The 23,287-nt window shown below is 45.8% G+C and overlaps 1 protein-coding gene across 27 annotated transcripts in view; it reads right to left on the bottom strand.

The window, feature by feature from the left end:
- LOC121585184 (calcium/calmodulin-dependent protein kinase type II subunit beta) overlaps positions 1 to 23,287 on the bottom strand; it is a 92,816-nt gene that overhangs the window by 16,057 nt on the left and 53,472 nt on the right. For 9 of the 27 annotated variants that reach the window (XM_041901582.2, XM_041901589.2, XM_041901599.2 and 6 more), the window contains 6 exons: positions 22,840 to 22,877; positions 20,330 to 20,362; positions 19,079 to 19,129; positions 18,824 to 18,901; positions 10,469 to 10,513; positions 4,310 to 4,355 (listed from right to left, as the gene is read on the bottom strand). In XM_041901582.2, coding sequence (XP_041757516.1) covers positions 4,310 to 4,355; positions 10,469 to 10,513; positions 18,824 to 18,901; positions 19,079 to 19,129; positions 20,330 to 20,362; positions 22,840 to 22,877 — 291 coding nt within the window. The remainder of the gene's footprint in view (positions 1 to 4,309; positions 4,356 to 10,468; positions 10,514 to 18,823; positions 18,902 to 19,078; positions 19,130 to 20,329; positions 20,363 to 22,839; positions 22,878 to 23,287) is intronic. The other 18 variants (XM_041901594.2, XM_041901601.2, XM_041901597.2 and 15 more) reach the window with 8 other exon arrangements.

Genomic DNA, 23,287 nt, shown 5'->3' with positions numbered 1-23,287 from the left:
CAGGGGGAAGAGCAACAAGTGATCTCCTATTCAGAGAGTAAAGAACACAAACATACCAGGAACATCCCAGGAACATACGGTACCATACAGATATATAGTGTGCTGTAGTGCAGGAGGGGGCATTCTGCATAGTTCAACAATCCACCAACCCAAAATAAACTATGAGTAAATCCAGTTCACTTTACATGCCAGTCGACTCTTCATTGTCTCTTCACAATCGCAAGCACGCATGAACACACACACACACACACATTATACCCACACGTGCACAGACACACACCACACGCAAACACACAGACACGCAGACACACCCTTACAATCTAAGAAATCCAAACACACAAAACCAGATAACCTATTATAAAAACACGAGCACAAATCCAACCAAACTCCCATGCCGTACTCTCTCTTACCTCAACCCAGTAGATTCATTTCATGAGCACGTCAGACTAGAGTAGTGAGACTTACACTACAGTAACAGTACATCTATTAGCGCTCTAGTGCTATGTATCCCAGGTGGCGCTGCTACAGTAATGTTTCTCCAACTCCTCCACATGGCTCTGTTTCCTGCCACAGGCTAAATATACACACAAGGTGCCCTTGGCCTGCTCCTGTGGAGGGCTACTAGAGCAGGAAGCTGGATACCTAGCAGTAGCACAGAGAAGGACGCTACAAAACAGCTCACTCTTACTTTGGGGGCGTTGGAGGTTGGAGCATAAAAGGAAGGTACAATACAGGCCGATTTTTTCTTGAGTGGATGGTCTGGGGGCCGAAACATAATTACAAATAATTTGTAGACTGCAAATTGACCGCAAGAAGCACAAACGTTTGACTAAACCATAATAATTTCAAACCTTGCTTACATTTGTATACGATCATATGTCTCTGTATAATGTGTGGGGATACTTGGGAACAGATTTCTTAAATTAAAATCACTTGGAGCTGATTTCCTGGAGTTTCTACAGTCTTTTATGTCCAACATATTGCAGGGCCGCCAGTTGGGGAACCCTGTAATAGAGTCTCTATAGAGAGGCAGCGGTAACTACTGTTATACTTCACACTGGACCACCACATTAGTGACCTGCTTTAGGGAGATCTTATTGTTCTCATTTCATGGACACACACACACACACACACACACACACACACACACACACACACACACACACACACACACACACACACACACACACACACACACACACACACACACACACACACACACACACACACACACACACACACACACACACACACACACACACACACACACACACACACACCTCATTGGGACTACATCACTGTCAGAGACACCTCTGATTGGCAGATCTGTACAGTGGGTTTCATAAGTCTACACCCCCCTTGGATTTCTTCACATTTTATTGTGTTACAAAGTGGGATTAAAATTGATTTAATTGAGAAGAAAAAAAGGTCAATGATCTACACAAAATACTTTGTAATGTCAAAGTGAAAAAGAAAATCTAACATTTCTTACAAATGTATGGAAAATTAAACACTAATATACCTTTATTAGATAAATATTCACCCCCGAGTCAATGCATGTTAGAAACACCTTTGGGAGCAATCTTCTTGGGTTAGTCTGAGAGCTTTTCACACTTGGATTGTGCAATATTTTCCAGTTTCCTTTTTAAAAATCTTCAAGCTTCAAGTCTTTCATAGATTCTATTTTATAACATTTTAGTCATTTAGCAGACGCTCTTATCCAGAGCGACTTACAGGAGCAATTAGGGTTAAGTGCCTTGCTCAAGGGCACAGCGACAGACTTTTCACATAGTTGGCTCAGGGATTAGAATCAGCGACCTTTCGGGTACTGGCACAATGCTCTTAAACACTAAGCTACCTGCCGCCTTTATCTATTTTTAATTTATTAGGATCCCCATTAGCCGACGCCAATGGCGACAGCTAGTCATACTGGGGTCCGACACATAAAGAAAAATACATCATAGACAAAAGACTACAATTTAAATACATCAACATGTAGTGTGTGTGTGTGTGCATCTATCAGTTACACACACTGTACATGTCAGTACATACACACAACAAGTAGGTCACATGAGGCGTTGTGCCGTGAGGTGTTGTTTTATTAGTTTTTTGAAACCAGGTTTGCTGTTCACTTGTGCTATATAGGAGTTCCATGCACTCATGTACATTTCCTTGAATTTGTTCTGAACCTGGGGACTGTGAAAAGACCACTGGTGGCATGTCTGGTGGGGTGTGTGTGTCAGTGCTGTGTGTAAGTTGACTATGCAAACAATTTGGAATTTCCAAGAAGTGACGCAGTCAGTCTTTCCTCAACTCTTAGCCAAGAGAGACTGGCATGCATAGTATTAATATTAGCCCTCTGATTTCAATGAAGAGCAAGACAGGAGGCTCTGTTCTCTGTTTTCAAGTAGATTGAAGTCATAACTGTAACTTGGCCACTCAGGAACATTCACTGTCTTCTTGTTAAGCAACTCCAGTGTAGATTTGGTGACAGGGTCTAGCAGTGCTTTCACTCACACCGAAATGCTCCATTCGCAGCTTTTGACCTGCTTTGAGCAGCTCCTCTTTGTACAGTAGCTCAGAAGGACACGCATATACACAAACTCACGACTCTGACAACATCAACACGGGTATTCTTATTTAAATCCACATGATATTGTGTCTCTCTCTATACTCAGCTCCTGTGTACTCTGCTGGGTACAGTACTGTCGTGGTCAAAAGTTTTGAGAATGACACAAATATTAATTTTCACAAAGTCTGCTGCCTCAGTTTTTATGATGACAATTTGCATATACTCCAGAATATTATGAAGAGTGATCAGATGAATTGCATTTATAAGTCCCTCTTTGCCATGAAAATGAACTTAATCCCCAAAAACATTTCCACAGCATTTCAGCCCTGCCACAAAAGGACCAGCTGACATCATGTCAGTGATTCTCTCGTTAACACAGGTGAGAGTGTTGACGAGGACAAGTCTGGAGATTACTTTGTCATGCTGATTGAGTTAGAATAACAGACTGGAAGCTTTAAAAGGAGGGTGGTGCTTGAAATCATTGTTCTTCCTCTGTTAACCATGGTTACCTGCAAGGATACACGTGCCGTCATCATTGTTTGCACAAAAAGGGCTTCACAGGCAAGGATATTGCTGCTAGTAAGATTGCACCTAAATCAACCATTTATCGGATCATCAAGAACTTCAAGGAGAGAGGTTGAATTGTTGTGAAGAAGGCTTCAGGGCGCCCAAGAAAGTCCAGCAAGCGCCAGGACCGTCTCCTAAAGTTGATTCAGCTGCGGGATCGGGGCACCACCAGTGCAGAGCTTGCTCAGGAATGGCAGCAGGCAGGTGTGAGTGCATCTGCACGCACAGTGAGGCGAAGACTTTTGGAGGATGGCCTGGTGTCAAGAAGGGCAGCGAGGAAGCCACTTCTCTCCAGGAAAAACATCAGGGACAGACTGATATTCTGCAAAAGGTACAGGGATTGGACTGCTGAGGACTGGTGTAAAGTGATTTTCTTTGATGAATCCCCTTTCCGATTGTTTGGGGCATCCGGAAAAAAGCTTGTCCGGAGAAGACAAGGTGAGCACTACCATCAGTCCTGTGTCATGCCAACAGTAAAGCATCCTGAGACCATTCATATATGGGGTTGCTTCTCAGCCAAGGGAGTGGGCTCACTCACAATTTTGCCTAAGAACACAGCCATGAATAAAGAATGGCACCAACACATCCTCCGAGAGCAACTTCTCCTAACCATCCAAGAACAGTTTGGTGACGAACAATGCATTTTCCAGCATGATGGAGCACCTTGCCATAAGGCAAAAGTGATAGCTAAGTGGCTCGGGGAACAAAACATCGAAATTTTGGCCAGGAAACTCCCCAGACCTTAATCCCATTGAGAACTTGTGGTCAATCCTCAAGAGGCGGGTGGACAAACAAAAACCCACAAATTCTGACAAACTCCAAGCATTGATTATGCAAGAATGGGCTGCCATCAGTCAGGATGTGGCCCAGAAGTTAATTGACAGCATGCCAGGGCGGATTGCAGAGGTCTTGAAAAAGAAGGGTCAACACTGCAAATATTGACTCTTTGCAAAAACTGAATGTAATTGTCAAAAAAAGCCTTTGACACTTATGGAATGCTTGACATTATACTTCAGTATACCATAGTAACATCTGACAAAAAAATCTAAAAACACTGAAGCAGCAAACTTTGTGAAGACCAATACTTGTGTCATTCTCAAAACTTTTGACCACGACTGTACACTACCTTGACCTGTCTCTCTACTGTCTCCTAGGGTCTCCAGTTCTTACCTTTGACATCTTCGTCCTCCACAGTGTTGCTGCTGTCAGATGATTCCTACAGAGGGGAGGGAGAAGCACCATCAGAGAGGAACACACTGGACACACACGTACGTGCAGGCACACACACACACACACACACACACACACACACACACACACACACAAACACACAAACACACAAACACACACACACACACAGGCACGCACGCACACACACACATGCTATTGAAACACACACTTGATAAGAACACCCAAAACCCTCAAATCGCTAACTCAATTGTCACTCTTGTTACTGCTTAGTTAAATCAAACCCACATTCAATTAATAAAAATCAATTAATCAAATCAATCAAATGACACACAAACACCTTCGGGATGAGTGTACGTTTCGGCAACGTCTCATATCTGTCTTAGAGGGACCAACAATGGTTGAAGTATACAGATGTAGGATCTTAATTTGAGCCAGTTTGCTACAGCAACAAATAATCCTGCAGCAACAGGAAATGTGAATTATTATGTGGATTATAATTAATGAAAATATTTGTAGGGGTTGCTAGATTTCTTCGGAAGGGAAAATCAAGTCTGAAATTTCAAAGTAGAAATTACAAACTTCAGAAGCCTTTTTAAACCTCAAATACAATACAAGTAAAAAATGTCCTGCATTGCAGGAAAGTTCTCCTGCAACAAGGTTATCCAATTAAGATCCTACATCTGTAGGAGACACCTACAGTATTCAGGACGACTCACAGAGACACAGTACACAATGACCTTGACATCAACAAAACAGCAGACCTTGACTTCAACAAAACAGCAGACCTTGACTTCAATAAATTACATTACATCTGACAAAAGCATTTAGCTGAAAGCGTGAACTGGTTTCATGTCAGTAAACCCACCCATGGGCATCCCAGAGAAAGCAACATCACTTCAGGATCCAACCTCTAACCTTTTACCTCAGCTTGACCCCCTCCCTCATCCCATCCACCTTACAGTCCATCTCCCTGCTGCCTAATACCATCAATATGTGTGTGTCTCTAATACCACCAGAGTATGGGTGTTAACATAGCCTTGCCTTGCCTGAGGAAACATGATTCCCAGCTACAGCTTCCAACCATCTGCCCCTTCTGTTCACTTCCACTCCAATAGAAATAGAATCACCACCCATCACAGAACATTGACCTGAATGGGGATACCTGTTTTAGTCATTCTATTTCTATGTTCACTCCCACTTCATCTGTCTCTGTCTTTGCTGCCTGCCACTGATAGATAGAGATGTGAGGGCAGGCCACAGAGATACATTAGTTATATGTGGCAGGCATCGATGTGGCATCCATTACCCTATTAGCCTAAGCTGTTGCACTCTTTGGAATGCTGTGTCTGTATCTCTCCCCTGACCTGCCAGAGGAAAAATGTGAGACTTTTTCCTATATGGCACCATATTCCCTATACAGTGCACTACTTTTGAGCAAAGCCCTATGGGTCCTGGTCAAAAGTAGTGCACTATGTAGGGAATAGGGTGCCATTTGGGATGCAACCCAGGAGCTCTGGTTTCCAATTAGTGGATTAAATGGGCCTATATTCCCCAGCATGATAGGATATGGATACTGGGCCCTCATTTGGAACACGTTTACACTGGAGAATTCCACAGAGGAGTGTGTGATAGAGTGTGTGTCGTGTGAGGAAGACAGAAGAGGTCAACTGTGTGTGTGTGTGTGTGTGTGTGTGTGTTTCTGTGTCTGTGCAGTATTCTGAACCCCCGTCCAGTCCAAAACACCCTGAACAACTAAATCTATCAACTCCTGATGTGAACTACCGATAACTCAACACCATAGAGAAATGTGTAATATAATAATTTATTTTCTATTATAAGGGTTATTACCTCTACTGTTCTTCCTTCTCCCAGACATAGGATGTGCAACAAATGGCACACTATACCCTATATAGTGCACTACATTTGACCAGAGTCCTCAAAATTAGTGCACTAAATAGTGAAAAGGGTGCCATTTGGGGACGCAAGCATAGCTCTATTACATAGGCTACATACAGAACACGAAAAGAGACTGTCACTGACAAACAGATCAAACAGATTGATATATAGATAGACAGAGGGAAATAGTCATGAAACCAGCTGATACATATAGCCTACATTACAAACATAAACACTGTACAAGCTCACAATGCCAACCCTAGCCAGGTCAAGCAGACCGAGTGACTGCTGCGCTCACGTTTCATTTCACTTAATAGAATGTGAGCTATTGCAAGATCAGGCTGGTTCCACTGGGCACTCCACGTCATTTCAACATGTATTTGGTTGAGACGTTGATAAATGAGATTACAACCTATATTCACCCACTCAAAAAGACAGCCAAAAGTCAGTTGAATTTCCAATGTGTTATCACTACGCTTTCAACCATCTAAAAGCACAACCAAATTTCAATGGGATTACAATGTCAGATTAATGTGTTATGACTGTGCTTCATCTGATAGCAGAACCAAACTACCTGGATTGCAGTTGAGATTACATTAAAAGTACATGATGCAAGGGATCAATGCCATTCGAGATTCTGCTCAGATTATTACAGCAATTGTGACGATCTCCACAGACCTGCGACGACCTATGCATGCTATCTTGAACATGTGTAAAGGACATCACATGCATGCTTTATATGATTACATAAGAAGAAATGTAAAGTTACAGTAACCTCGAAATGTGGCCATGGATGTGTTACTATCTTTAGGGTTGAATGTTACATAACTTTGTAAGATAACCTTAACTTTAGGGCATTTACTGTATTTCAAAAGTAATATTGAACTGAGTTTGGTTGTCAACGCAACCAAATATCAATATTTAAAGGAGATGTACTTCATCTACTGCTTGGATAGTTCCATCTGTGCCACTGACTTAGTCTGGCTTTAATTTGTCTACAAATTAATAATTGATATGTTGGATTCAAGTCTCCATCTAACCAAAAATCTAAGTTAAAGAACAGGACTAAATAAAATAAAAGTTTAAATGCACTTTAAATAAAGTGATTTGATTTAGTCCTATTTTTTTATTTTTTATTTTTGGTTGAGATGGAGACGTGAATCGAACATATCAGTTATTCATTTGTAGACAAACTGGAATTAAAGCTAGACTAAGTCAGTGGAACAGATGGAACTATCCAAGCAGTAGATACAGTGAGGGAAAAAAGTATTTGATCCCCTGCTGATTTTGTACGTTTGCCCACTGACACAGAAATGATCAGTCTATAATTTTAACGGTAGGTTTATTTGAACAGTGAGAGACAGAATAACAACAAAAGAATCCAGAAAAACGCATGTCAAAAATGTTATAAATTGATTTTCATTTTAATGAGGGAAATAAGTATTTAACCCCCTCTCAATCAGAAAGATTGCTGGCTCCCAGGTGTCTTTTATACAGGTAACGAGCTAAGATTAGGAGCACACTCTTAAAGGGAGTGCTCCTAATCTCAGTTTGTTACCTGTATAAAAGACACCTGTCCAGAGAAGCAATCAATCAATCAGATTCCAAACTCTCCACAATGGCCAAGACCAAAGAGCTCTCCAAGGATGTCAGGGACAAGATTGTAGACCTACACAAGGCTGGAATGGGCTACAAGACCATCGCCAAGCAGCTTGGTGAGAAGGTGACAACAGTTGGTGCGATTATTCGCAAATGGAAGAAACACAAAATAACTGTCAATCTCCATCAGCCTGGGGCTCCATGCAAGATCTCACCTCGTGGAGTTGCAATGATCATGAGAACGGTGAGGAATCAGCCCAGAACTACACGGGAGGATCTTGTCAATGATCTCAAGGCAGCTGGGACCATAGTCACCAAGATAACAATTGGTAACACACTACGCCGTGGAGGACTGAAATCCTGCAGCGCCCGCAAGGTCCCCCTGCTCAAGAAAGCACATATACATGCTTGTCTGAAGTTTGCCAATGAACTTCTGAATGATTCAGAGGAGAACTGGGTGAAAGTGTTGTGGTCAGATGAGACCAAAATGGAGCTCTTTGGCATCAACTCAACTTGCGCTGTTTGGAGGACGAGGAATGCTGCCTATGACCCCAAGAACACCATCCCCACCATCAAACATGTAGGTGGAAACATTATGCTTTGGGGGTGTTTTTCTGCTAAGGGGACAGGACAACTTCACCGCATCAAAGGGACGATGGACATTGCCATGTACCGTCAAATCTTGGGTGAGAACCTCCTTCCCTCAGCCAGGGCATTGAAAATGGGTCGTGCATGACAATGACCCAAAACACACGGCCAAGGCAACAAAGGAGTGGCTCAAGAAGAAGCACATGAAGGTCCGTGAGTGGCCTAGCCAGTCTCCAGACCTTAATCCCATAGAAAATCTGTGGAGGGAGCTGAAGCTTCGAGTTGCCAAACGTCAGGCTCGAAACCTTAGTGACTTGGAGAAAATCTGCAAAGAGGAGTGGGACAAAATCCCTCCTGAGATGTGTGCAAACCTGGTGGCCAACTACAAGAAACGTCTGACCTCTGTGATTGCCAACAAGGGTTTTGCCACCAAGTACTAAGTCATGTTTTGCAGAAGGGTCAAATACTTATTTCCCTCATTAAAATGCAAATCAATTTATAACATTTTTGACAAGCGTTTTTCTGGATTTTTTTGTTGTTATTCTATCTCTCACTGTTCAAATGAACCTACCATTAAAATTATAGACTGATCATTTCTTTGTCAGTGGCCAAACGTACACAATCAGCAGGGGATCAAATACTTGTTTCCCTCACTGTACATCTTCTTCAAATGCATTGACAACCAAAAACAATTCAATATCACTAAAGATGATTGCATTTTAAATCAACTAGAGCTTGAAATCCTAGGCCTATTGTATAGTCAATTTTCAGTTGAATTCTGGGTTTAATTGAAACAATAGCTGTTGATGACTTTGCAAATGCTATATAGGCCTAAATAGCATCATTGATGATATGAGTGATAAAGTATGGTCACATTTAATTTTCTCTGTTAATGCTACCCTTTGGAATGACTTCGAAAGCAACAGTGAATCTATTTCGTTTTTAAGTGGAGATCTCTCAACAATCACTCTCACGATAGCACATTGGTAATAGTCAGTGACAAACATCATAGCTGGGCTGGGCTTGGTTAAAAGCCTGAATGGGAGACCAAAGGGTAGCTGTAGATAGATCAATTCTCCAGTAGGAGGTGCTGCCCAGCCTACAGTTTTTTTTTCTGATAATGGATATAATGTTGAAGATCTGATGTTGTTTTAAAGGTACACATTCAACATGTTTTATACAAGGTTTGTCTATGTTGACATTTGGTTATCATTACATAATCCTGTGGTTGAAATTTCACCCTCAAAACAACAGTTTAAATTGATTACTTTTTTCAAATCCAATATATTTTCCACTTAGATTCCATGTCAGAATACATTGATAAATTAAGTTGAAACAACGTTGATTCAACCAGTTTGTGCCCAGTGGGGTGAAGGCTGTGAAGATTTACACAGGGCCATTGGTTGGTTTCAGGCTATTGCATAAATCCTGTAGTTCTGGTGTACTAAGCAAGGCCACATAGGGACGGTATTGTACCCACACACACACACTTAGGGACAGATTTAGTTCTGTAAGAGTTTGCCTCAGTGTAAAGTAACTTTGTACCTCAATAAATAAAACATAAAGGGGTAGAAATATAGCGGTTTGATTTGAGAGGTTAGTGAATGAGTGGTGGTAATAAAAAAATGCTTAGTAAATCTGTCCGTTGCTGTCAGTAGCACATTTAAGTCCCTGAAGAACTGTATGGACTAATATTGAGCACAGTCAAGGAACTTAATATTCTCCTATTTACATTCAAATATCTAAGTTTAACCAATCAAACCATTGGTTTCCAATTTACATTAGTGTGTTAAATTGTCTCCGCGCAAACACACACACACACACAAACACATGCATGCTCATTATACACTCTATTATAGAAGTGCTTAGCGGGGTGTTGGATAAAACATAAATAACAGTGCATAATTGCACACACCCACACACACAAACACAGGCACACAGAGCCTACAGTACACGCCTCTGTAATGACACACACACAAAGACGTGGAACGGGGGAAAGCAGATCAAAGAGAGGATGAGAGGGAGGACAGGAGAGAACAGGACAGGGGGATGTACCTTAGTCCCATCCACTGGATTATGGATAACAGTGGTCTGAGGCTCCTACAGAAAGAGAGAGGGATGGATGGAGAGAGAGATGGAGGGAGATGGAGAGAGAGAGATGGAGAGAGAGAGAGAGAGAGAGAGGGAGAGAGAGAGAGAGAGAGAGAGAGAGAGAGAGAGAGAGAGAGAGATGGAGAGATGGAGAGATAGAAAGATAGATGGAGAGAGAGAGAGAGAGAGAGAGAGAGAGAGAGAGAGAGAGAGAGAGAGAGAGAGCGAGAGAGCGAGAGAGAGAGAGAGAGAGAGAGAGAGAGGTATGTATGTAGGATGAGGATAAGCAAAAGGCGAGAAAACTGGTTAAGGCTGGAAGTGATGAAGGGATGAAGAGTCTTCTGGAGTGATAGAGTTGAGGGGGTGGATGAGCTGAGGACTGTAATTTTTAGTCAATTCAGAAAACACACACACACATACACGGACACGCTCTGAGAATTGGGAGAGAAACATTGCTGAAACGCAGAGAGAGAAAAGTCTGTGCTGCACAGTTACACGCACCAAATCTGGTAATATTTCTGCAGAGCACTCCATCTTGCTCTCTCTCACACACACACACACACACACACACACAATAATGTCATAGAAACCCTGCAGGAATGTTGCACCCCACAAAAGCACATCATGCACAGTACACCATACAGTATGAAGAAGCCACAACCACAGTTATCCTCTTGAATGGTAATATGGGCACAATCTCATGGAAACTTTCCTCAAATAGAGTCACCACATTTGGCAGCTATAGCTGGTTCATTTCCAGAGTATGACGAACGCTTAAAGGCATCGGGTGGCCATCCTATTGCCTTTGGCCAGAGCATTGTCAGTCATTTTCTGTTCATTTACCGACGATTCTACATGTTTAATCACTAACCCACCGCGGCCACCCACTGCTTTTAGCCGTTCGTCGGCACAGAGATTTTGTCCAAACTGGAGACCGCTAGGAGTGAACTGAGGTGGACTGTAGTGGATGGGTATATCAGTGTATGCAACTGAATGTGTTTACTGTTTACACAATACAGAAGAGTTTGCAGTGCTGTCATGGTAAGTGCAATAAGAGCTACTCTGAAATACCATTACACTCTGACAGGGCCCAACCTGCCTTAGAAGGATGTTTTTGTAAACATCTAAACATGACGCTAAGTAGATAACATCTCCATCCTTGTAATGCTATTTCCTCTTCAATCTCACTCTGTCTCTCTCTCCCTTCACCTCTATCTCTCTTTTCATCTCTTGCCCCTTCTACCTCTTTTTCCCTCCCTCTCCCACTCTCTCTCTTTTCTGACAGTTGTATTAGAAGACTTCTTTGACACACATGACACACAGGCACACACACACACACACACACTTCCCACCACACCATTCTGAGCGCTCCCCCTAGGAAGTGACACCTTCCGATGACCAATCACCAGCCAGCTGTCTCCTGCATGATGATGACATTGTCGTCATGACAACCGCCACCCTGGGCAACAGCTTGAGAAACAAGCAGAGAGAGAACAAGTCAGGGAGGGACTCACTGACTGACAGTTTAAAAAAAGAAGAGGGGTTTGTGTGATATTTTAAAGAGGATAAGGCTTATTATCACTGCCGCACACTCATAAACCTTGTCTACCTCACACGACCTCATTCTTTATGCAGAAGCCTGAGTGCATAACAACTAGGTCTTTTCCAGAGGCTTTCAAATACTACTACTACAACTATTACCTAAACTTCCTGTACCTCTAAACCATTGTCTATACGTTTAGGGGAAATATTCTGCATCAAAAGAGAGAGTATGTGAGATTATACTCAGAGTATCAGTATCTACATCCACTACAGGTGTCAAGACTTCGGCCGAGGCTGCCTCCCCTCCTTGTTCGGGCAGGCTTCGCCGTTCGTCGTCACCGGAGTGCTAACCACTGCCGCCCCAATCATCATCACAATTGTCTTGTCAATCACACACACCTGGTTCTAATCCCCTAATTAGTCAGTGTATAAGTGTTCCCTCTGCCCCCTTGTCCTTGTGGGTGATTGTTCATTGTGAGAGTATGTAGCTCAGTGGAGCTACTCATAACATTGTGTTGCCAGGGTAGATTTTCACCCTGTGCCTATGTATTATTGGATTCCGTTACAGTGTAATTGCCAGGGATGTTTGTTTCCCCTGTGCCTGTTTCGTTGATCGCTATTGGAGCGCATTTGTGTGTCAACGAAGGAATAAACTCTGTATTCGGTGATTTCCCTCCTGCGCCTGACTCCTTTCACCACACTCACCACAGAATCACCCACCCGTTATGGAGTCAGCGGGAGAAGAGCGCATGCCTGGAGTCGTGGCACGGGTCCAGGAGCATTCCACGATGCTGGCCAGCTTGGGGGAAGCAATGGATCGGGTTCTTCAGGTCGTCCAACGCCTGGAGAGGAGAGGACCCGATCTGTCGAGACCAGCTGGCCAACCGGATCCAGCCATCAACACCCCAGCACCCGGAGGGATCCAGATATCCCGACCATGGGCGTTTGATGGAACGGCGGTGCTCCAATTGGAGCTTTACTTCGCCAGCATCAGACCGGCGCCATCGGAGCGGGAGAAGGTGTCCGTCCTCGTTTCCTGCCTCTGTGGGAAAGCCCTGGAGTGGGCCAACGCGGTGTGGAATGAGGGAGGAGCCGCGTTGGAGGACTACAGGGAGTTCGATCGCCTCTTTCGGGCGGTCTTCGATCACCCGCTCGAGGGTCGAGAGGCGGTGAGCGGCTGGTCCATCTGAGGCAGGGGACGAGGACCGTGCAGGACTTCGCGTTGGAGATTCGGACGCTGGCAGCGGGGTCCGGGTGGAACGAGCGGGCCCTGATTGACCATTTCCGGTGCCATCTGCGGGAGGATGTCCGACGGGAGCTAGCCTGCCGGGACACCGTGTTGTCCTTCAATAAACTGGTGGACATAGCAATTCGTTTGGACAACCTGCTGGCAGTCAGAGGACGTCCTGGTAGGGGTCTGCCCATTTCAACCCCGGACGACTAGGATCCCGAGCCAATGGAGCTGGGTGGAGCCGCCGGCCAAGAGAGCGGAGGAGGACAGCGACAGTGCCACTCAGGTGGCACGAAGGGACAGTACACCACACGTCGTAGTCAACGTTCTTTTGGGCCGGGAGGCAGCAGGCAGGGCACTCATGCATCACCCCAGGTATTGAACACCCACACTTGTTCAGAGCCCTCTGTTGCGCACTGTACCCTACCTATCCACTTTCCCGATCACATGGTAGTTCCCCAGTGTAAGGCGCTAGTCGTTTCAGGCGCAGCTGGGAACTTTATGGACAGGGCATTCGCACGCCGTCAAGGCATTTCATTGGTTCGCCTCTCCATTCCACTCCCCATCAGAGCACTCGATAGTCGACCATTAGGGTCTGGGTTTGTTACGGAAGTCACTATACCAGTCACCATGATCATCCAGGAGACTCATTGTGAGCAGGTTATTTTTTCGATTATTGAATCTCCTGCTTTCCCTGTGGCATTAGGAATCCCTTGGTTAGCACTCCACAACCCCACCTTCTCATGGCCGCAGAGGGCTCTCACGGGGTAGTCGCGTGAATGTCAGGGTAGGTGTCTAGATGTTTCCGTTGGTGCAACCACGGTGGAAAGTCCAGATGGTACCTCCACCGTGCACATTCCCCCTGAATACCTCGATTTGACGCACGCGTTTTCCAAGACGCGTGCTACTAAATTACCACCTCATCGGGCGGGGGATTGCGCGATAGACCTTCGGGTAGACGCTGTACCTCCCAGGAGTCATGTGTATCCCTTGTTGCAGGCGGAGACGGAGGCTATGGAAACATATGTCTCCGAGTCCCTGGGCCAGGGGTACATACATCCCTCCACTTCACCTGCCTCCTCAAGTTTCTTCTTTGTGAAGAAGAAAGATGGCGGTCTGCGCCCGTGCATTGATTATCGATCACTGAACAAGGAGACGATTAGATTTAGTTATCGTCTCCCCCTCATTCCTTCAGTGATCGAGTCAATGCATGGGGCGCGCTTCTTCACAAAGCAAGATCTCAGGAGTGCGTACAACCTGGTGCGTGTTCGGGAAGGGGATTAGTGGAAGACGGCATTCAGCACAACCACGGGGCATTATGAATACCTGGTGATGCCCTACGGTTTGATGAATGCTCCATCCGTCTTCCAGTCCTTTGTGAACGAGGTGTTTCGGGACATGCTTGGTCACGGTGTAGTGGTCTACATCAATGACATTCTGGTGTATACCGCTACTCGCGCCGAGCATGTGACCCTGGTTCGCAAAGTGCTGGCCAGACTGTTGGAAAATGACCTTTATGCCAAGGCAGAGAATTTTATTTTTCCAGCAGTCCGTCTCCTTCCTCGGATACCGCATTTTCACCTCAGGTGTGGAGATGGATGGAGATTGCATTTCAGCTGTGCGTAATTGGCCGACTCCAACCACGGTTAAGGAGGTGCAGCGATTCCTTGGCTTTGCCAACTACTACCGAAGGTTTATCCGGGGCATTGGCAAGGTCGCAGCTCCCATCACATCCCTGTTGAAGGGTGGGCCGTCCCGGCTCCGCTGGTCTGTTGAGGCAGATCTGGCCTTCAGGAGACTGCGAGGTCTGTTCACCTCAGCTCCGGTACTGGCCCACCCCGATCCAACACTACCGTTCGTAGTGGAGGTGGATGCGTCTGAGGTAGGGATAGGCGCTGTCCTGTCCAAATGCTCGGGCACGCCACCCAAGCTCCGCCCCTGTGCCTTCTTCTCGAAGAAGCTCAGCCCGGTGGAGCAGAACTACGACGTTGGTGATCGGGAGCTGTTGGCTGTTGTGCGAGCTTTGACCGTGTGGAGGCATTGGCTCAAAGGGGCGAAAGACCCTTTCCTCGTCTGGACGGACCACCGTAACCTGGAGTACATCCGGGCAGCGAGGAGGCTGAATCCTCGCCAGGCCAGGTGGGCCCTATTCTTCACCCGGTTTGATTTTACACTATCATACATTCCGGGTACGAAGAACGTGAAGGCAGACGCACTGTCCCGGCTGTATGACACAGAGGAGAGGCCCAGAGACAACACCCCCATACTCCCGGCCTCCTGCATTGTGGCGCCGGTAGTATGGGCGATGGACGCGTATATAGAGCGGGCATTACTCACAGATCCATCTACACTGCTGTGTCCAGCTGGGCTGCGGTACGTGCCTGCTCTTATCCATGATCGACTGATCTTCTGGGCACACATGTCACCCTCCTCTGGTCACCCAGGTATCGGTCGTACAGTGCACTGCTTGAGCGGAATGTACTGGTGGCCTACCTTGGCTAAGGACGTGAGGGTGTATGTCTCCTCCTGCTCGGTGTGCGCCCAGAGTAAGGCACCTAGGCACCTCCCAGCGGGTAAGCTACAAACGTTACCAGTTCCACAACAACCATGGTCTCACCTTAGCATTGATTTTCTGACTGATCTTCCCCTCTCCCAAGGTAACACCACCATCCTGGTCGTTGTGGACCGCTTCTCCAAGTCCTGCCGCCTCCTTCCTCTGCCCGGTCTCCCCACGGCCCTGCAGACTGCGGAGGCCCTGTTCACTCATGTCTTCCGGAACTACGGGGTGCCAGAGGATATAGTGTCCGACCGAGGTCCCCAGTTCACGTCCAAGGTTTGGAAGGCGTTCATGGAAGGTCTGGGGGTCTTGTTCACTTTGACCTTGGGTTCCACCCCGAGTCAAATGGGCAGGTGGAACGAGTAAATCAGGATGTGGGTAGGTTCCTGCGGTCCTACTGCTAGGACCAGCCAGGGGAGTGGTCAGTGTTCTTGCCATGGGCAGAATATGCCCGGAACTCTCTCCGCCACTCCTCTACTAACCTAACACCATTCCAATGTGTTTTAGGTTACCAACTGGTACTGGCAACCAGAGCCAGACCGAGGCTACTGCGGTGGATGACTGGTTTCGGTGCGCGGAGGAGACATGGGACGCTGCCCACGTTCACCTCCAGCGCGCCGTGCGTCGTCAGAAGGCCAACGCTGACCGTCACCGCAGTGAGGCCCCGGTCATCGTACCGGGAGATCGGGTCTGGCTCTCAACCCGGAATCTGCCCCTCCGCCTGCCCTGCCGGAAGCTGAGCCTGCGGTTTGTGGGGCCGTTCAAAGTCCTGAGGAGAATCAACAAGGTTACGTATAGGTTGTTACTCCCCCCTGATTACCGTATTAACCCCTCGTTTCATGTGTCTCTCCTCAGGCCGGTGATGGTTGGTCCGCTCCAGGAGTCTGAGGTGCGGGAGGTTCCTCCACCTCCTTTGGACATCGAGGGGGCCCCGGCGTACTCTGTCCGTGCCATCCTGGATTCGAGGTGTCGGGTGGGGGGCCTTCAGTACCTCGTGGAGTGGGAGGGGTACGGTCCAGAGGAACGGTGCTGGGTCCCGGTGAGGGATATCCTCGATCCCTCCCTGTTGCGGTTTTTCCACCGTCGCCATCCGGCTCGCCCTGCTCCGCGTCCTCCTGGCCGTCCCTGAGGCCGGGGTCGGCGCACAGCTGGAGCTGCGCGTCAAGGGGGGGTACTGTCACGACTTCCTCCGAGGCTGCCTCCCCTCCTTGTTCGGGCAGGCTTCGGCGTTCGATGTCACCGGAGTACTAACCACTGCCGCCCCATTCATCATCACAATTGTCTTGTCAATCACACACACCTGGTTCTAATCCCCTAATTAGTCAGTGTATAAGTGTTCCCTCTGCACCCTTGTCCTTGTGGGTGAGTGTTCATTGTGAGAGTATGTAGCTCGGTGGAGCTACTCATAACATTGTGTTGCCAGGGTAGATTTTTCCCTTGTGCCTATGTATTATTGGATTTCGTTACAGTGTAATTGCCAGGGATGTTTGTTTCCCCTGTGCCTGTTTCGTTGATCGCTATTGGAGCGCATTTGTGTGTCAACGAAGGAACAAACTCTGTATTCAGTGATTACCCTCCTGCGCCTGCAGTATAATAGAAGAGGTTAAAGCACCAAATAGCACAATAATGAGCTACGGTAGCAGAAGTCCTAGCAACAAATTAAATAATATTACCCCCTACCACCCCACCCCACACACACCTAACATTAAAGGACAACTGTGAGGGCTCCTAAAAATATGCTGATAAATGGCTGCATGTGTTGTCCTGGTGGTGTGTATGTAGTCCCCTATAGCTCAGTTGGTAGAGCATGGCACTTGCAACGCCAGTGTTGTGGGTTCGTTTCCCACGGGGGGCCAGTATGAAAATGTATGCACTCACTAACTGTAAGTCGCTCTGGATAAGAGCATCTGCTAAATGACTAAAATGTCAATGTAAATGTAGGATGCCTGTCATTTCCCCCCATCTTTCTCCAGCTCGCTTCTCTAACTGGCCAGATCCCTGTTTAGTGTTTAGTGTCTAGTGCTCTCATATCACCCAGTAGTCAGGTAGATCCTCCACATTGTTCAATATAGGTCACCCAAGTTAACAACTAATCACAGGAGAGAAGCAGTGATTCAGTAATATATGGTCATTTAGCAGACACTTTTATCCAAGGTTATTTAAGAGTAAATATATTCAGTATATCTGTATGGAAAACAAACACACATTGAAACTCTGGTGTTGCACCATGCTCCAAGTAGTTTACAACCATCTAGCAGTTATAATGGCATAATTCCCCGCAGCTGATTAGTTGTGACCAGGTTGGGTTTATGTCGCTTCCAACTAATCATTAATCATTAAACATAATCTGTCAGTTGTCTTCCTGTTTACACAGATATTTATATGTTCTGTACAGTGTCATTCCTACACAAACAGCATGGAACATTTATTTTCCGGTTACCCAATATAGCTTCTTCACTAACCAATCACACACCAATGTTCAGTAGATCTCTGCTATAGGGAAGAGAGATGAGTTTCAGACAAGAGACAAACAACCACCCACAGACTCAGATGTCTGCCCCTCTCCTGTCTAAATACCAAAATAATAAAATACTGCAACATTATGGAAGGAAACACACACAGTAACAGTTGGTTACAGTGAAGCAACAGTTGGCAAATCTTTATAACACACGGTGGCAATCTTTAACAGGGAAGCACTTTTTGACACAACCTGGCATTTCTGGCTTCTCTCCTACAGAAAGCATCTGACAGACACTTGACAGAGACAATGAAGAGCCATCTAGCCAACCACAGCTGCTCTAAAGTGACAACAAACAACTGAGACCGACAGAGGAAAAGGAGGGACGGAGAAAGGGAAGAAGGACGGACAAACAGTCAAAAAAAGACAGACGGACAGATGGACAAATAGACGGTTAAACTGACAGACAGACCGACAGACAGACAGACGGGCAGAGGGAGGAGAGAGGAGGGGAGGATTAAAAGTAAATACCAGAACCGGAGTAGGGACGTTTCCTTTAGGGCTGGTGACTATGCTGTTTTTGGTGCTGTTTGTCTGTGGTGTCTGGGGCTGTGCAGGTAGAGGGGAGACAACACAGGGTTAACAACAGTGGCTGGTGGGGTGAGATACTGTGGATGGGTGATGGATGGGTGATGGATGGGTCCTGGTGGTGGTGATGAAGGGGTTAAAACAAACAGACTTGGGTTCAAGTACTATTCGAAATCTTTCATTGAGCGTTTGTTCTACCTTGATCGTTGTTTGACCAGGTGATGATGATGAGAGAAGTGATGGTTTTAGCTGGCATGGTGTAAGAGGTAAGATAAAATACGGTGATGGGTTAATATACAGCATCACAGGAGCTCAAACGAAACAGAGCAGCAGTGAGGGTCAAGCAGTTTGTTAGCCGTGTGTTAACCATGGAGAGAGAGAGAGAGAGAGAGAGAGAGAGAGAGAGAGAGAGAGAGAGAGAGAGAGAGAGAGAGAGAGAGAGAGAGAGAGAGAGAGAGAGAGAGAGACAGAGGCAGAGGCAGAGGCAGAGAACAGAGTGGTAGAGAGAACAGACAGAGAGAGAGAGAGAGAGAGAGAGAGAGAGAGAGAGAGAGAGAGAGAGAGAGCGAGAGAACAGAGAGAGAACAGAGAGAGAGACAAGAGAGCGAGAACAGAGAGAGAGAACAGAGAGAACAGAGAGAACAGAGAGAGAGAACACACACAGCGAGCGAAAATTGCACCAGAGCTGGCAAACAAATCAACATCTATAGAAAATCCACACACATACAAATGCAGCCACAAAACACACATAAGCAGTCACACACTCACACTCTTACACAACTCAACCAAAGCAGTTCTACAGCTCAGACAAAGCTTCACTCATCAAACATCAGATCTTCATATGCAGTAGCTCACTCATCCATAACACAGAAACACATACAAAGAGCTACTTTCTAACACTTTTTTAGTAAAAGTCTGTTTCAAATTCCAATTATCTTTCCAGCTGCAGTGTGGTATACAGCACACAGCAGAGATCCTTAGAGCATAGAGAGGAGAAGTCATGTAGATATGTGTGTGTTCATGTCTAGGGTTAGAGTTCCACTGGGACATCTCTGAGGACACTCTGATCATCCACAGACAACAGCACACTAATAGCAGTACAGGCCAGGGCAAACCATGCTTAACCTCTCCAATTGGGAATATAATGCTGCGAAATAGCACACTTCCTCTTTAGAAGGGAAATGTAGAGGTTGAAGTTAGGTTAGGTAGGTGAACTGAACTCCAAGCTCATAAGACGAGGGGAAAATGCAGTTCCATATAGGACTGGCAAACTAAAGATGGGAGGAATGGAGAGAGGGAGGAGGAGTGAATGAGGACAGTGAAAGATGAATCGAGGAGGGTCAAAAAACGTGGAGAAGTGGGGGAGAAAAGTGGAGCCGCGGAATGAGGGAGTGGGAAAAAGGGAGGGAGAAAGAGGGAGGTCCAGGGACGTTAAAATGGCATGCTCACCATGTACTGGACAGTGGAGCTGGACTTACGTTTCTGTCCCAGGTGATGGAAGGATGATGGAGGGAGAGAGAAAGATAGGAGGGAGAGAAAGAAAGAACGGATGACAACAAGTACTGAAGGATGAGCATGTCGAATAAAATGAGAGCCTTGGTTGGTGAGCATGGTGGATCAATAGGCTCAAAACCACCATAAAGAAGTTCAATTTCACCAGTTAAAAAAGGATAGGAAAAAAAAGGATATCCCATAGAAAATGTAACTTCTATGGATTCTCAAGAGGAAAGAAAGAAAGAAAGAAAGAAAGAAAGAAAGAAAGAAAGAAAGAAAGAAAGAAAGAAAGAAAGAAAGAAAGAAAGAAAGAAAGAAAGAAAGAAAGAAAGAAAGAAAGAAAGAAAGAAAGAAATGGGAGGGTGCGCAAGCGGTAGCCAGGAACAGAGGATGGTGTGGCATCATGAGGAATACAAGAAAAATTTAAAATAGGAAAAGTTTCAGGAGCGGCTAAGGAGGAGCACTGACTGGGAGTAAAATCATCAATCATTCTTTTGTGATGAGGAAAGAAGGAAAATAGTATTTCTTGAAGAAAAGAGCAGGAAGGAGAAAAAATGATTCTCCTTCCTTCAGGATTCTGGCAAGGAAGCCCATTATCTACTTCCCCAAAGTCAGATGAACTCATGAACCCATCGTTATGTCTCTTCATCCATTATGAAGGAAGTTAGAGGTAGTTTTGTGTGCCAATGCTAACTAGCATTATCGCAATGACTGGAAGTCTAAGGTATCTACTAGCATGCTAGCATTTACCATAGACTTCCAGTCACTGCACTAACGCTTGTAGGCAATTGCGCTAACACTAGTTAGCAACTTCCTTCAAACGGCACGCAGTGACATAAAAATTATATCCACGAATTCATCTGACTCTGGGGAAGTAGATAAAGGGCTTTATTGGCAAAAGTGAAGTATCCCTTTAATACACATTCAAAAGTGGCATCCAATATGATTAAAAAGCAGAACAATAACCTCTAACTACATTTGTAATCTACAGGTAACTGCCAAAATAAAGGAAACGCCAATATAGTGTCTTAATAGGGCGTTGGGCCACCACGAGCTAACAGAACAGCTTCAATGCACCTTGGCATAGATTCTACAAGTGTCTGGAACTCTATTGGAGGGATGCGACACGGCAGCCTCACAGCAGTGCAGTAGCAGCTATTGCCAGAACAGAACAGAAGAGAAGAGAGCACAATGCAGCTGAAGCTGGTGTTTGACTGAGGTGGAAAATGTCAGGTGCTGTTCTGTTCTGCATTACAGAACAAGAAAGAACAGAGGAGACAATGAGAGGGGTCAGAGGAGCGATACAACCAGGGAAATAATTATGAGAGAGGGAGCGAAGAGAGAGAAAGAGAGGGAGGAGGAAAGAAAAACACAATTTAAATATTTTTAAACGGTTAGGCCGAGTGTGTCAGGGGTCCTGTTGCTAGGCAATGATGAGCAGGGGGAAGTGTGTGTGTGTGGCGTGTGTGTTTGTGTTTGAGAGAGAGTCTATTTCTGGCTGGTGAGTTTCCAGGGTTCAGACTCATGGCTATTCCTGGAACTGGAGTCACATTCCCTACTGAACACACACACAAACACACACACAAACACAAACACACACACACACACACACACGGATACATCGATGCTTATTACACACGCACCACACACACACTAACACACAAACACCTACAGGTACACAAGCTCCCTAATTTACATACTCACAAGAACAAACATGCTCACACTATTCTCCAACCTCCATCCGCTCTGCCTTTCCCCCGCCCACACACACACGCACACACACACGCACACACACACAATGCGTGGGATGTGTTGGTGCGTTAGGTGAGATGGGGTCGAGGATGGCGATAGAGATTCATTAAGTCACGTCAGCCAGCCAGGGAGGGTTTCAAATGGTTAAAGAGCAGATGGGGTGAGCAGGAAATGGAAACCGTGATGGAGGGGGAGGTGGAAAAGAAAAGAACAGAGGGATGAGATGGAAAGAAGAGAAAGAAGGAATGCTGGAGTGACAAAAAAAGTGGACAAGACAAGGTGCAATGAGGAGACACAGGCGTGAACGGATGCACACACTACACTTGAGGCCACTATTTTGTGATGGTTGCAAATTGAGTCAACACTCTCTCCCACATCTCACACACACACACACACACATGTCACAGTCAGCCACCAAAGCCACAGTGACATAAAGACAGGACGTTCACGAATCACTGAGCAAGAGACACTTTCAACTACACAGAAACACACAAGCTAAGCAAAAGCAGAGAAAGAGAGGTAGAGAGAGGGCGCGAGAGAGGGAGAGAGGGGGGGAGAGAGGGGGGAAGAGAGGTAGAGAGAGGGAGAGAGAGAGAGGGAGAGAGAGAGGAAAATAACCAGGGCCTAAACCCCTGATAAGTTAAGAGAAGGGAGAAGAGGAGAAGGAAATGGAAGGTTTGGAGCAGGAATGTGTAAGTTGAACAGGGCCTTACCTTGACATCTGCCTTCTTGTTGAGCAAACTTTTGGCTGCTGCAATAGGAAACAACAGGAGATAGACAGCAGGTCAGAGATGTTGCGAGAACACAGGAGAGATCACACAGAGACAACAGCATCAACCTGTAGGAGTCATGTTCATTTGACCGCCATACAAACAGAAGGCACCTGAGGCCTTTTATACACAAGATAGGAAAGTTAATGTGACTGTGTATTGTAGTGCTGGAGATTAAAGAGAATCAAAGTCAGTAGGAGCTTAGAGGCATTAATTGCTAGCATTATGGTACCAAGGGGACAAGGCAGTCATCTGTAACATGATTAGATTCATGGTCCTCCTATTAAACTGTTTGAGAAGCACAATGTTCATTAAAACACAACAATAGACGGCTTCCTAAGTACCACAGTTGGTAAGAAAATAACATTTTAAGAGTTATTCCCTTCTTGGA

This window comes from Coregonus clupeaformis, chromosome 16 (genome assembly GCF_020615455.1).
Source record: "Coregonus clupeaformis isolate EN_2021a chromosome 16, ASM2061545v1, whole genome shotgun sequence".
NCBI classification, from domain to species: Eukaryota; Metazoa; Chordata; class Actinopteri; order Salmoniformes; family Salmonidae; genus Coregonus; species Coregonus clupeaformis.
This window is presented reverse-complemented; position numbering and strand designations above follow the sequence as displayed.